Source organism: Plecotus auritus (genome assembly GCF_963455305.1).
Source record: "Plecotus auritus genome assembly, chromosome: 8".
Taxonomy (NCBI): Eukaryota; Metazoa; Chordata; class Mammalia; order Chiroptera; family Vespertilionidae; genus Plecotus; species Plecotus auritus.
Genome location: NC_137782.1, coordinates 135909025 through 135923896, shown reverse-complemented (window position 1 = coordinate 135923896; position 14872 = coordinate 135909025). Strand labels below are relative to the sequence as shown.

Here is a 14872-nt window from a genome sequence, read left to right as displayed (position 1 = left end):
TCATAGGTGTGTATATAGCATAGGGAAAAAACAGTATATGTAGGGTTCTGTGCTATCTGTGGTTTCAGGCATCCCCTGAGGGTCTCAGTATAAGGGGGGGAACTACTGTACTGCCCAAAAGTTTACAAAGGACTTTCATATACATTATCATATATACATACACAAAGCTATCAGATTTGGTTCTCACAACTACCTTATGAGTTCATAAATCAAGTATTTTCACATTCATTTTAGATATAAGAAACAGTCTCAGGAAAAAGGTTAAAGTTAAACCCATAACTCTATAACTAGTAAATACCAGAATGAAGATATCAAATCCAAGTTTTCTGACTCCAAATCCAGAATTCCCAGTTCAGTGTATTATCAATTCCATAAAAAAGAACAGTCACTAGTTCTCTATGTTATTTAATACTAATAGCCAGCTCTAAAAGATACCCAGAGATTATTTTTAAAAACCATAGATATGCCCACATTGGTCATCCCAGACCCATATTGAAGTGATAATTGAACTACTACAATTGCCTACTTTTAATTTGGGGTTGGGGTTGTAAGGATAGATAAGGGGACTAGGATGGCACAGGGACACAAAATATTGAAGGCAGAACTATGGGCCACTTGGTTGTGCTACGAACTATAGGCAAACAATCAACATCAATTTCTGAGCTATACAACAAATTAGAAAAGCTAAGTTCCTTTCCGATAAAATTCTGTTTCTAAGAGTTGGTAAATACTACGTAATAAATACAACAGAAATTTAAAAAAATATACAGGTGACCCTTGAATAACACAAGTTAGAGATGCCAACCATCAGCACAGTCAAAAATTCGCAAATAACTTAAGCCTGTCCTCCACACATGTGGATTCCCAACCACCAGATGACCCTTGAACAACCTGGGTTTGAACTGCCTAGGTCAAACGAACTGTATGAGTCAACTGGGAAAAAATCAGTGTATAAGTGGATCTGCACAGTTAAAACTCACATTGTTCAAGGGTCAACTGTACTCAGTTAAGCCACATATGAAGAACCTCTCCCTAGGTTTCTTTTCATGTTCCATAGTACTCAACACAGTAAAAGACATAGAGAAAATGCTCAACATACTTTTGCTATAAGACAAGGTAAAGTTCAACTTAGACCCCACTGATAAAAGCACAAGAAAAAGAACAAGTTTGATTTAAAACATGTATTTCTCTGCTTTATGAATAGAAAATTCAATGAGGAAGATAATCTTAGACAAGTCATTTTTAATCTGAACAATTCTTATTCTACCACTCTATCATGGATGCATGATCCTTAAAATACTTCAAATTCAATTTTGTTAAATATTAAAAAATAAATAATACATCCTAAATTTATCAAAATAATTTTAAAAAACCTAGCTCAAAAATTACTTACTATTTGAAGTTTGATTGTTTTCCCATCTAACTCTATAGTTCTTATTTTGAAATCCACACCAATAGTGCTGATGTAACTTTCTGTATACGTATCATCCTGAAGAGAAAAATAGTTTATGATTAAAATTAATGTTCAATATTAGAGTAAATAAGAAAACAGTGCTAACTTTTATATATAAAGTTGATAAGGTTAAAAGGTATAACATGTTGAGAACAACCACTCCATCCTGCTCCAGTATCTACTTCATGTTTTGATTACAAAGCACTATTTAACAGTTTTTTCTTAAGATTTTGTTCAATAGCTATTCTTTAATTTTTTCACACATTTCTTGGCAAATTGTTTACATATGTTATATAGAAAAAGGTTTTATATTCAACTAGAGGCCCAATGCACAAAGGTTCATGCAAGAATGGGCCTTCCTTCCCCCGGCTGCTGGCACCACCTTCACTCCGGCCAGAGCCAACTTTTCGCTCCAGCCTGGAGCTGCCTTTCTGCCTTTCCACGCTGCCCAGAGGCCCGGAGCAGCCAGGGGCAGTGTGGAACGCCTGCGTCGTCGCCATGGCTTGGCGCCTGGGTATGCAAATTAACCCATCTTTGTTGGGTTAATTTGCATACTCACTCCTGATTGGCTGGTGGGTGTCACGAAGGTACAGTCAATTTGCATCTTACTCTCTTATTAGTGTAGATGATTATGAATAATTTTCCTAATTGCTAATCAGTGAAACTCTAGCTCCTCCCTACCCACAAATCCAATTTATTCACCACAAAGTAATGACCATGTCACTCTCCTCTTCTGGATTTTTTAGAAATCAATTTTATTTCCTAGTTATGACTTTTTCAAATTCTCATAATATAAAATTTATCCTTTTAAAGTGTACAGTTCAGTGGTTTTATTTAGTATATTCACACGGTTATGCAACTTACTCTATTATTTAACTCCAGAACATTTTCATCATCCTGTGATGAAACTCTGTACCTAGTAGCAGTCACTCTCCATTTCCTTCTCTTCCCCTAGATCCTGGAAACTACTAATCTACTTTATGTTTTTATGGATTTGCCTATTGTAGACATTTCATAAGAATGGAATCATACAATATGTGGCCTTTCATGTTGGCTTCTTTAACTTAGCATAAAGTTTTCCAGGTTTGTCCATGTTATAGCATGTATTAGTACTTCTACTTCATTCCTTTTTTTAAAAAAAAAAATATTTGTATTGATTTCAGAGAGGGAGAGAGAGATAGAAACATCAATGATGAGAGAGAATCATTGATTGGCTGCCTCCTGCATGCCTCCTACTGGGGATCAAGGGCAAATCCCGGGCATATGCCATGATCGGGAATCGAACTGGTGACCTCTTGGTTCCTGGGTCTACCCTCAATCACTGAGCCACACCTGGCTGGGCATACTTCATTCCTTTTTTATGGCTGAATAATATATATTGTATGGATATACCACATTTTGTTTATCCACTCATCAGTTGATCGACATCTGGTTGTTTCTACTTTTGGCTATTATGAATAATGCTATGAACATTTGTGTATAAGCTTTTATATGAACAATGTTTAACCCAATGTTAAACTTCAAAAATTATACCTGTTTTTCTCAAGTTATGTTTTGACATTTTACTCAGAACGGAAACAAAACTCTTAATGCTTGTGAAAAGATACATGGAGAGATCAAGCTATCACCACCTAAACCCACTGAACAATCTCAGCAAGCACAAAGCACCACCTAAGTATTCTGACAACAAAGATGGGCCTAAATCTAATCAAACGTAAAACTATTAAAAGTAGCATTATCAAACAGAACTTTCTTTGATGATGGAAATTTTCTATAAGATAAGCTAGCTAGCCAAAACCGGTTTGGCTCAGTGGATAGAGCGTCGGCCTGCGGACTGAAGGGTCCCGGGTTCGATTCCGGTCAAGGGCATGTACCTTGGTTGCGGGCACATCTCCAGTAGGAGGTGTGCAGGAGGCAGCTGATCGATGTTTCTCTCTCATTGATGTTTCTAACTCTCTATCCCTCTCCCTTCCTCTCTGTAAAATATCAATAAAATATATTTAAAAAAAAAAAAAAAAAAAAAAAGATAAGCTAGCTAATACAGTAGCCACTAGCTAATACAGTAGCCCCAAGTGGCTACTGAGTAAAAGAAACTGAGTTTTTAATTTTATTCAATTTTAATTGGTTTCCATTTAAATAGCTGCATGAGGCTAGTAGCTACCACAAGGATAACACAGGTCTGGGGGTTTACTTCCAATTACAGAAACATGAGGAATTTGAAGACGTTTAAAGACACCACAAGGAAGCAAAGTGACAAATCTAAAATACTGAACGATCCATAGCAGCACAATTTGCAATAGCTAAGATTTGGAAACAGCCTAGGTGCCCGTCAGCAGATGACTGGATCAGAAAACTATGGTACATCTACACAATGGAATACTATGCTGCCATAAAAAAGAAGGAATTATTACCATTTGTAGGCACCTGTATGGAATTAGAGAACATTATGCTAAGTGAAATAAGCCAGTCAATGAAAGAAAAATACCACATGATCTCACTCATTTGGGGATAATGAAAAACAGTATACACTGATGATAAAAAAGATAGATACAGAGGCAGTAAAGCATCAAACAGACTGTCAAATTACAGCAGGAAGGTTAGGGAGAGGTGGGGGAAATAAGAGATCAACTGAAGGACTTATATGCATGCATATAAGAGTAACCAACGGATGCAAAACATTGGGGGGTGAGGGCATGTATGGGAGTGGGATGGGGGGGCAATGGTAAGATATGTACACATATAATACCTTAATAAAAAAATTAAAAATAAAATACTGAACGATCTGTAGGAAAACTTCCCTGGTTTCTGAAAAAAGTAAATGACAGGAAAAACACATAAAAAAGAGGAAATTGGGCCTTAACTGGTTTAGCTCAATGGATAGAGCGTTGGCCTGCCGACTGAAGGGTCCTGGGTTCAATTCCAGTCCGGGGCACAAGCCCAGGTTGTGGTCTTGATCACCCAGCTGGGGGTGTGCAGGAGGCAGCCGATTAGCGTTTCTCTCTCATCATTGATGTTTCTATCTTTCTCCCCCCTCTCCTTTCCTCTCTGAAATAAAAAAATAAAATAAAAAATAAAATGAAAAAAAGGGGGTGGTTGGGAAAACTCTAGTTTAAGAGACTAAGCAGCAAAACAACTAAATGGAACCATGTGTGGACCAAGTATGAATACTAATTCAAACCAACCATAATACCAACACTTCTGAGACAATCAGGGAAATTTATTTTCTAAGTTAACAATGGCAATGTTATTTGATATGAAAATGTCCAATTTTGGGAAATTCATACGGAAGTACGTAGGGGGAAAGACAACACTTTTGAGATCTGCATTACAACATTCCAACAAAAAGGGGAAAAAGGATTAAATGAGACAGTGTGAGCAACTTTTGATAATGTGAAATCTGATCATACATGGGATTGGAAAAAAAAAACAACTGTAGCCCTGGCTGCTGTGGCTCAATTGGTTAAGCGTCATCCCATACCAAAAGGTTGCTGGTCAAGGCACTTGCCTGGGTTGCAGGCTCAACCCTGGGTACGGAATTTGCAAGGAGGCAGCTGATGGATGTTGTCTCACATCAATGTCTGTCTGTCTGTCTCTCTCTCTCTCTCTTAAAAAAAAAAAATCAATAAAAATTTTTTAAATTATAAAATGTGATCAGAGGGAGGGAGTTCCAAGAGACTAGAGGTAGCTATGTGACGTATTCTCCTCATAGATTCACACTTATGCACATGTAAAATGATTGGGTAAAAGGATGTATTTACAAGCATTGACTGCAATTTGACAAAATGCTCCTCATCACTAGATATTCATTTTGAAATTATTTATAATTGTATATCTAAAAAGTAACAGGCACTGTAGAAAGTGGATAGAGAACAAAATGAACACAATAAACATTCACTTAGCACTTCTACATGTCAGGTGTTTTGTTAGAAATACTTATAAATGCTTTGCTAGAATTCATATAAACCCCTAAGTGACTCTAATTTGCATGGCTGAGCCACTGCACATGCTCTTCATTCTGTTTTCTCTTTCTGCATACCCCAGCCCCTGGATCATATGGCATTTTTACTCACTCTTCAACTTTGAGTCCAGGCAATACTAACTGTCCAAACATTCAATTCCTCAGCCAATAGTTAAGAGATCCTTTCCTCTGTGCTCCCATAGCTTACTATACATTTCTTTACAATATCTTTTGTACCTGGTATCTATTTTGGGGATCCAGAAATCAGTATTTTTATAAATGCTCCTGGGTGATTTTACTGTGTAGGTAGTACTGAAAACCTATAACTTAGATCAATAGGCATTTCAAAGAGGATTTTCTTAGAAACACAAAATTCTCAGGCTATATAGCCACTTTCATCAAAAGATACCATTTCTGCCCTGCTGGCATAGCTCAGTCAGTGGTTGAGGATTGACCTATGAACCAGGAGGTCCTGGTGTGATTCCTGGTCAGCGCAAATGCCTGAGTTTCGGGCTCTATCCCCAATGGGAGGTGTACAAGAAGCAGCAGATCAATGATTCTCTCTCTCTAAAATCAATAAAAATAAATACATATAAAAAAAAAAGAGATATACACCAGTTCCTCCCACCTACCTAGAATTGCTGATTTAATATTAGGAACTATTATTAATTTTAATATTTGCCAATTTAATAAAAATTAAGTAAAATCTAATTTTAAACCTTTAATTACAAATAAAATTGAACATCTGTTCATATTTAATTTGTATTTCTTCTTTTGTGAACTGCCTACTCATGTATTTGCCCATATTCCTATTAGGACAAGCATATTTTCTTATTAATGTATAATGTGCTTCACCTATTGACAATATCATCCCTTCCTCATATATTTTTTGCTAGTACCATTTGTCTTCTAACATTTTTATATGTTTGACATTAATTTTAATGCAATCAAATTTAACAATATTTTCTTTTTCTTTTTTTTTTTTAAATATATTTTATTGATTTTTTACAGAGAGGAAGGAAGAGGGATAGAGAGTTAGAAACATCGATGAGAGAGAAACATCGATCAGCTGCCTCTTGCACACCTCCTACTGGGGATGTGCCCGCAACCAAGTTACGTGCCCTTGACCGGAATCGAACCTGGGACCTTTCAGTCCGCAGGCTGACGCTCTATCCACTGAGCCAAACCGGTTTTGGCAAACAATATTTTCTAATTTTTTTGTTAAAAAACCCTTTCACACATGTTAAAGAATCACCTATGTGTTATTCTAGTACTTCCATGATTTCATTTTTAACTATGACATATAATGAAATTATTTTTAAGGACATTAATATCATTTATCTTATAAAAAAAAGTCATATTTAGTATTTGGGATGCTGCCAAGCTCTCAGTGGTGAATTATAAGTTTTCTAAAATTCCAATTTTCTTTGAAAGCTTGAATTTTATTAAAGGCAGCAAATGCTGCCAAATATTTTCCTTTAAATGACAATCTCAGTTCATTTGAGAAAATGTCTACCAATACCCAATTCTAAATAACTATAGTTTGTCTATCAGTTGTTCTTTCAAGTTAAAAAAAAATTTATTTTTCTTTTCCTTGAGACAACTAGATGAAGTGTTTTATGCGTATTCCTCATTTCTTCACAACATGATATTTTAAAAAGAATACTCAAGGAACAAGATTTTTAAAATAATCATTTTTACTGTTTTATCAAAGACACTCTTAAGTGAAAATGTTTTTTTCCCCCCTGTGGTGAATAGAGGTAAATACAATGAGTATGAGTACAGTCTGGGGCTTAACTTTGCCTTGATATGCTGTGTTAAGGCACCAGCAGTTTTACCCTACCATTGCTTTTGCACTGCCAGAGCAAATGTCAACACAGTGAAAAAGGCAAATCCTTTTTTTTTTTTTTTTAGTACTAAGTAATTATTTACTTAGTAAATACTAACAGCTTAGTATTATTAATAGTTTTAATCTCATGGTAAACCCACTGAGAGGGTCTCAGGGGTCCTCAAACTTTTTAAACAGGGGGCCAGTTCACTGTCCCTCAGACCGTTGGAAGGCCGGACTATAGTTTAAAAAAAAGAACTATGAACAAATTCCTATGCGCACTGCGGGCCCGGGACGAGTCGGCTGCTAAGCAGGACAGGCAGCGGCACCCGGCGGGCCGGATAAATGTCCTCGGCGGGCCGCATGTGGCCCGCGGGCCGTAGTTTGAGGATGCCTGGACTCTTGATAATCCCCAAGGGCCTTTAGTCCACACTCTGAGAACCAAAGATCTACCAGGCGTCCTCAAACTACGGCCCGCGGGCCACATGCGGCCCGCCGAGGACATTTATCCGGCCCGCCGGGTGCCGCTGCCTGTCCTGCTTAGCAGCCGACTGGTCCCGGGCCCGCAGTGCGCATAGGAATTTGTTCATAGTTCTTTTTTTTAAACTATAGTCCGGTCCTCCAACGGTCTGAGGGACAGTGAACTGGCCCCCTGTTTAAAAAGTTTGAGGACCCCTGACTAGACAGTGAGACGGAAAACAAGCTAAATTTGAAGGCAGTTGATAAATACTATAAAGGAGACTGAATTCATTAGGTTGAAAAGTCTTTTATCTGTTTATAAATCTCAGCATATAGAGCACCATTGTCAAAATGTGCTAGTCCCTGCTTTTTCTTTCTTTTGCGAAACTTTTACTTGAAAATTTGTTTTCCATCAAGTCGCTTTTCAACACAGGCCAACTGTTTTCCCCTTAACTTACTACCCATGTTGGAATTAAACATTGTATGACCTCTACCAAGACTATCACTCTGATTTTATAAACCACACTTTGCTGAAATGCTGTTGCATTTCTTTTATTTAAGACTCAAAGGTATCACTAGGGGTGTATACTTGGAGACTTTAATATATAAATTCTGGAAGACTTAATTTATTGTGAATAAAACAGCTTAATCTTTTGTCTACCTAGAAAATGTACACAACATTAATTTCTTTAAAGGCATTTCAATTTCAACTTACTGCAAACCTCAGAAGGAGGCAAGACTTTCCAACTCCAGAGTCTCCAATCAGAAGCAACTTGAATAAGTAATCACTGTGAAAAGAAAACAAAAATCACATTAATAAAAAGCATATTGTATTATAAATTCTGCAACAAAAAAATACTAAGAATAATTAACAGCTCACTGAAGAAGACTACAGCTCTTGAAAAGCCTATGAATAACTTAAGAGAAGCCAAATTTGCAAACAACAGCAGAGGCTCTTTTGATGAATCACTACACAGGACGGAATTATCTAAAGGAAAATAAGCAATGCCACCAATGATCTGAGATCAGTGAACTACTTCCAAGGAAAGAATGAAATAAAACATAAGTAATATGCATTCTTGGAGAGCCCAAAAAACTATTAGATAAATCCCACTCCCTTTATAGTATTAGGATACAGAGTTAACTTTCCATTGCTCTTGCCAATAAAATAAATCTCTCCTCCTAATTCCAAGATCAAATCATTTTTTCATAGCAATTTTCCAAGGGGCTTTTATGATCCTTCCCTAGCATCTACCTGGAATTTCTCCCTTTAAAAAAAAAGGTCATTTAACTTCTGGTAACCCTATATGATAAATATTTTAAACTAAAAATGTGGTAAAATCAAAGGCTGTTTTTGTCTGGCTGGCGTGGCTCAGTGGTTGAGCGTAAACCTATGAATCAGGAGGTTGGGGTTCAATTCCTGGTCAGGGCATTTGCCTGGATTTCAGGCTTGATCTCCAGTGGGGGGCATGCAATCAATGATTCTCTCTCATCATTGATGTTTCTCTCTCTCTCCTTCTCCCTTCCTCTCTGAAATAAATAAAAATATATTTAAAATAAAAGGCTGTTTTATGAAAACACACAACATGACGAACATTCTAAGCTTGTATTAAAGCATTCTTCAGAAAACATTGAAAGCTAGGCTCTGTTTATGTACACTGACCACTGCCAGGCCTGACTCAAACACCATCCCCAGAGATTCCTTTATGAACTTGAAGACAACAGACTATCTATCTGCCCATGGTTTCCAAAGGAACCCCTCACAGATCCTTCCTAATTCTGACCAGTTCTATATGTTCTTTTAAGCAATTTCAAAAGGTTAAAAATAATCCAGAATTTACAGTTTATTATTTTAGAAGACAGACGAGTTTCAATTTTGTTTTTTGTAATTTTGTTTTTAAAAAATGCTACCTATGTAAGGTGAAAACCAAATATCATTCACAATTTAAATTTAGATTACAATTATATTTACATGAAAACAAGATGTAAAACTTTTAACAGTGATTATCTTTTTGAATATTCATTATTACCCAGGCTTACCGTGATATGTGTTACTTAAAACATATCTTTTTGGTTATACCAAGTTACCAAAGTACACTTATTGTCCCTAATTATATCTCAAGGAAAGGGAAGGAGGGGAATCCAAAGTACTCTGATTAATCAGCAGCAAAATAAAATTCACAGAAAGAAATAAGAAGCTTTTAAACAAATAATTAAGAAGGGAATTGAACCACATGATGAACTAAATAACTAATAGCCTTTTCAATTTGACGTCCTAATGAAAAAAAGGGGGGAAGCTAATGATTGTAAAATTTTACCCTTAATAAATGATTATTACATAATACTATACAACTTTTATTGGGCAGTAGTTTCTGACTCACTTTAGCACTACTGATAGCTTCCTCTTTAATTAAATTCTTAAGAATGCTGAACATCAGCAATGAGTAAGTACATGTTTTCCATTTCAGGCCTGGCCGGCGTGGCTCAGTGGTTGAGGGTCGACCTGTGAACCAGGAGGTCACAATTCGATTCCCTGCCAGGGTACATGCCCAGGTTGTGGAATTGATCCCCAGTGTGGGGTGTGCAGGAGGCTGCCAATCAATGATTCTCATCACTGATGTTTCTATCTCTCCCTCTCCCTTACTCTCTCTGAAATCAATAAAAATATATTTTTTAAAAGAATTTACATTTCAGTTAGCAAGAATAATCGCACCATTAATACCACTATAATTACTTAGTTTTTAACAGAAATTTCAACACAACAGATGCTCTGAATTTATCAATCTCCCTCAGCACAGTGCCAGGCATCCAGCAGACATTCAATTAAAATCCCTTTAATCAGCTGTACTGGAGCCTGTTACAATAAAGGACAGCCTTGAGCCACAGATGTTGCCCGAGGTAGCATCATTACCTTAAAGAGCAATTTCTCTATTTAAGAGTAATCATAAGGCTGGAAAAAACATGAATGTTTCCTAATTATTACAAATTACATTATGGTTTCAAGAAAATAATAGTTGGAAGCATTTCAGATCTTGCAACCCAGCATATGTTGTCAGTTTGGCTCAAATATCCGCATAAAAATTCCCTAGAGGATTGGGGAGAAATAGTTTTTTGAAATCACCTTTTTCGATTACCACATTCTCTTAAAGTGTTAGAGTGTTATTTAAAATTAATTTATGAGTTTTCTTGAGTTTATGATGATATAAGGTTCACAGCAATTATACATAATATGAAGAGTTGAATTCTCTTCTTTACAATGAGATAATCAGTACTAAACAAGACTCTAGTTAACACAGGTTTGAATTGCACAGGTCCATTTTCACACAGGTTTTTAAAATCCACATTGTCCATGTGTCAACAGCTGAGAATCTGCATATGCGGAGGATCCACTTAAGTTATATGCAGGTTTTATACTGTGCCACTGGCTCAAGGGTCAACTGTATTTTGTTCTCTCCCAAACCATTACTAACATGACCAGAGACATGAAGAAAGGCAAATAAAGTCAAACTCACAAACTTCTTTCCTTTATTGAATATACACACCAAGAGAATGTTAGTTGCATTGGGACATTTTAAATAACCTACTACTGTAGTAGCTTATTTCTAAACTATTAATATACTGAATGTTTGAGACAATTCAGATTTGAGATTGCTTAGAGATACTTCTGTAACTATAATTTACAGAACAGAACCAGTAAAAATGACAGACAATATGCAAATCTAAAATTAGAAACTACAAGGTCAGAATTTTGGTACAAAGATTCAAGAATACTATAGTAAATGGTCGATTCCAGCCAAGGATACATGCCTGGGTTGTGGGCTCAATCCCCAGTGGGGGATGTGCAGGAGACAGCCGATCAATGATTCTCTCTCATCATTGATGTTTGTTTTTTTAATCTTTATTGTTGAAAGTATTACATATTTCTTCCTCCCCCCCATTGACCTCTTTTAGCTTGCCCCATCATTGATGTTTCTGTTTCTCTCTCCCTCTTCCTTCTTCTCTGAAATCAATAATAAAATATATATATAATGTATATACACACATATATATATATTTTTAAATATACTTTATTGATTTTTTACAGAGAGAAAGGGAGAGGAATAGAGAGTTAGAAACATCGATCAGCTGCCTCCTGCACACCTCCCACAAGGGATGTGCCTGCAACCAAGGTACATGTCCTTGACCGAAATCGAACCCGGGACCTTTCAGTCCGCAGGCCGACGCTCTATCCACTGAGCCAAACCAGTCAGGGCCACATATATATTTTTTTTAAAAAATAAGTTGTATCCATTAATTTTAGCTTTCATTTGTGAATCTTGCCTGTCGTAGTTACTATTGTGATGATCTGGTGATTTTCTATTTCTCTCGTTTCTTCTACATGTATTATTTGGAATCCTCCTATAAAGAAGATTTGTGTCTTCTCATTTATTTATTTATACCCATATGGACTCATGAATATCCATTGTATTGCTTGGATTATAGCATGTGATTGTTTACTTTGTGGCTCATATTGTTCTGCTTTGGCCATTGAGAGAAATTTCAGGTTGGCTCCCATATTTTTTTTTAATATATTTTATTGATTTTTTACAGAGAGGAAGGGAGAAGGATAGAGAGTTAGAAACATCAATGAGAGAGAAACACTCTCCCAGCTGCCTCCTGCACACCTCCCACCAGGGATGTGCCCACAACCAAGGTACATGCCCTTGACCAGAATCAAACCTGGGACCCTGTAGTCCGCAGGCCAATGCTCTATCCACCGAGCCAAACCAGTCAGGGCTCCCGTATTCTTTTAACATGCCATGTTCCCATCCATTTTTTCCCCTCTAGTATTTTGCCCCAAATGTTAATCAGAGATGGCCATATATAGTTATTTGTATCTCACAATGAAAAAGTCTGATTAAGATGCAAAATTAGAATGTCCTCTGATCTCTTGCTTAGTAAAAGACACAGTGCTAGATTTTGGATATACAGATGAGTAAGTCAGTTTACCTTCACAGACAGTTATGTCAAACATAAGCGTGGGGGAATAGATTCCAGACTACTTAGGGGGATAGAGTATGAAGGGTTATAGCAAACTAGAGGTCCAGTGCACGAAATTCATGCACTAGGCTGCTGGGGGTGGGGGGGAGGGATGTCCCTCAGCCTGGACTGTGTTCTCTCGCAGTCCAGGACCCCTTGGGGGATGTCCGCCTGCCGGCTTAGGCCCACTCCCGGCAGGTGGACATACCTCTCGCAGTCCGGGAGCCCTCGCTCCTTACCACCCACCTGCTCACTCCTTACTGCTCGGCTCGCTGTTCCTTAGCGCTGCCGCAAAGGTGGGAGAGGCTCCCGCCACCATCACTGTGCTTGCCAGGCTTGAGCCCAGCGTCTGATTAAGCAGCACTCCCCCTGTGGGAGCACACTGACCACCAGGGGGGCAGCTCCAGCATTGAGCATCTGCCTCCTGGTGGTCAGTGCGTATCATAGTGCCCAGTCGTTTTGGTTGTTCCGCCGTAAAGGTTGCTTAGGCTTTTATTATATAGACTAGAGGCCCAGTGCACGAAATTCGTGCATGGAAGAAGGGGCTGTCCCTCAGCCTAGCCTGCACCCTCTCCAATCTGGGACCCCTTGAGTGTGGGCTCCTAATGACTGCTTTCTAACAGAGTATGGAAAGAAAAAAAATAGTTAACTTCGTAATGGGAGAACCTGACAGATGACAGATACAACCTTAACTAGGTGATCAAAGGGAACATCACCAGCTTGGTTAGTTGGAGCATCATCTTATGCACCAAAGCAAAGGGTGGTGGGTTCGATCCCTGGTCAGGGCATGTACAGGAGGCAACCAATCAATGTTTCTCCCTCTCTTTCTCTAAAAATAAAAAAATGTATCCTCAGCCCAGCTGGCATGGCTCAGTGGTTGAGTGTCGACCTATGAAACAGGAGTTCACAGTTCGATTCCGCCAGGGCACATGCCTGGGTTGCAGACTCGATCCTCAAGTAGGGAGTGTGCAGGAGGCAGCCAATCAATGATTCTCTCTCATCATTAATATTTCTATCTCTCTCTCCCACTCCCCTCTGTCCTCCCTTCCTCTCTGGAATCAATAAAAATATAATTTAAAAACAAACAAAAAACATATAGAGTGTTTACTGATTTTAAAAATTTACTAAAACAGATTTTGGTTCAAAATTTTTTAGGTAAAACGCTTTCTTTTTCTTTAAGTTACCATACTGCATAATAGATGTAGCAGGGGATAAATCTGCTTTCTGAATCTAAAATGCTACTGGGAATTCTAAAATCTCAAAAGAGAAAGTTATGTGAAGCACTGTTATGTGAAAAGATTATAGAACACTTTATTTAGTATAACCATTTTTGTTTTTAAAAAATTGTGTACACACATAAAACATCTGGAAAAAAATGACACTTCTAAATTATAGTATTACAATTGATTGATATTTTTCTTTATACTTTTTTTTAACAGTCTGCAGTAAGCCTGTGTTACTTTTATAACCAGAAAAGATGTTGAGGGGAGAAAACATTTTTTTAATGAGAGGGATTGTTCAATGACTTAACACACTTACAAGTTCATTCAGCTCACCTGCCATAACACAAGTGATTTCTAGGTAGGTAGAGTAGGTCAAGGTTGTAAGCAGATAGCACTGGCACATTTCCAATATAGCCACAACTATAACTCTTTGGGTTAAATGAGAATTATTTTTCTTATTTTATGCAATAAAATTTGGATTATTAGACATAATTCACAGGTCAGTGAATATTTCACAAGAGAAAGTTGACAGGCATTAACACAATTTTCAACATTCCACCCTTTGAAAAGATATACCAAGAAAGAAAAGATAGTCCAGCCAGTGTGGCTCAGTGGTTGAGCATCACCCTATGAACCAGGAGGTCACAGTTCAATTCTCAGTCAGGGCACATACCCGGGGTGCGGCTCAATCCCCAGTGGGGGTGTGTGTACAAGGCAGCCGATCAATGTTTCTCATCATTGATGTTTCTATCTCTCTCTCCCTCTCCCTCTCCCTTACAATAAATCCTATATAATAATCCTATATAATAAAGAGCTAATATGCTAATTAGACCAAACAACAGAATGACTGTCTGGACAAAGCCAGGGCTGTGAGGGCTGTCCGAGGCAGCCGGGACTGTGAGGGCCGAGCCCCTTGCACGAATTTTGTGCAT

General features: G+C 37.7%; 1 protein-coding gene across 2 annotated transcripts in view; it reads right to left on the bottom strand.

Moving 5' to 3' along the window:
• Positions 1-14872, bottom strand: part of RAB1A (RAB1A, member RAS oncogene family) — a 40023-nt gene that overhangs the window by 10812 nt on the left and 14339 nt on the right. For both annotated transcript variants that reach the window (XM_080684448.1, XM_080684449.1), the window contains exons 2-3: positions 8414-8486; positions 1394-1489 (exon numbers count right to left, since the gene is read on the bottom strand). In XM_080684448.1, coding sequence (XP_080540574.1) covers positions 1394-1489; positions 8414-8486 — 169 coding nt within the window. The remainder of the gene's footprint in view (positions 1-1393; positions 1490-8413; positions 8487-14872) is intronic.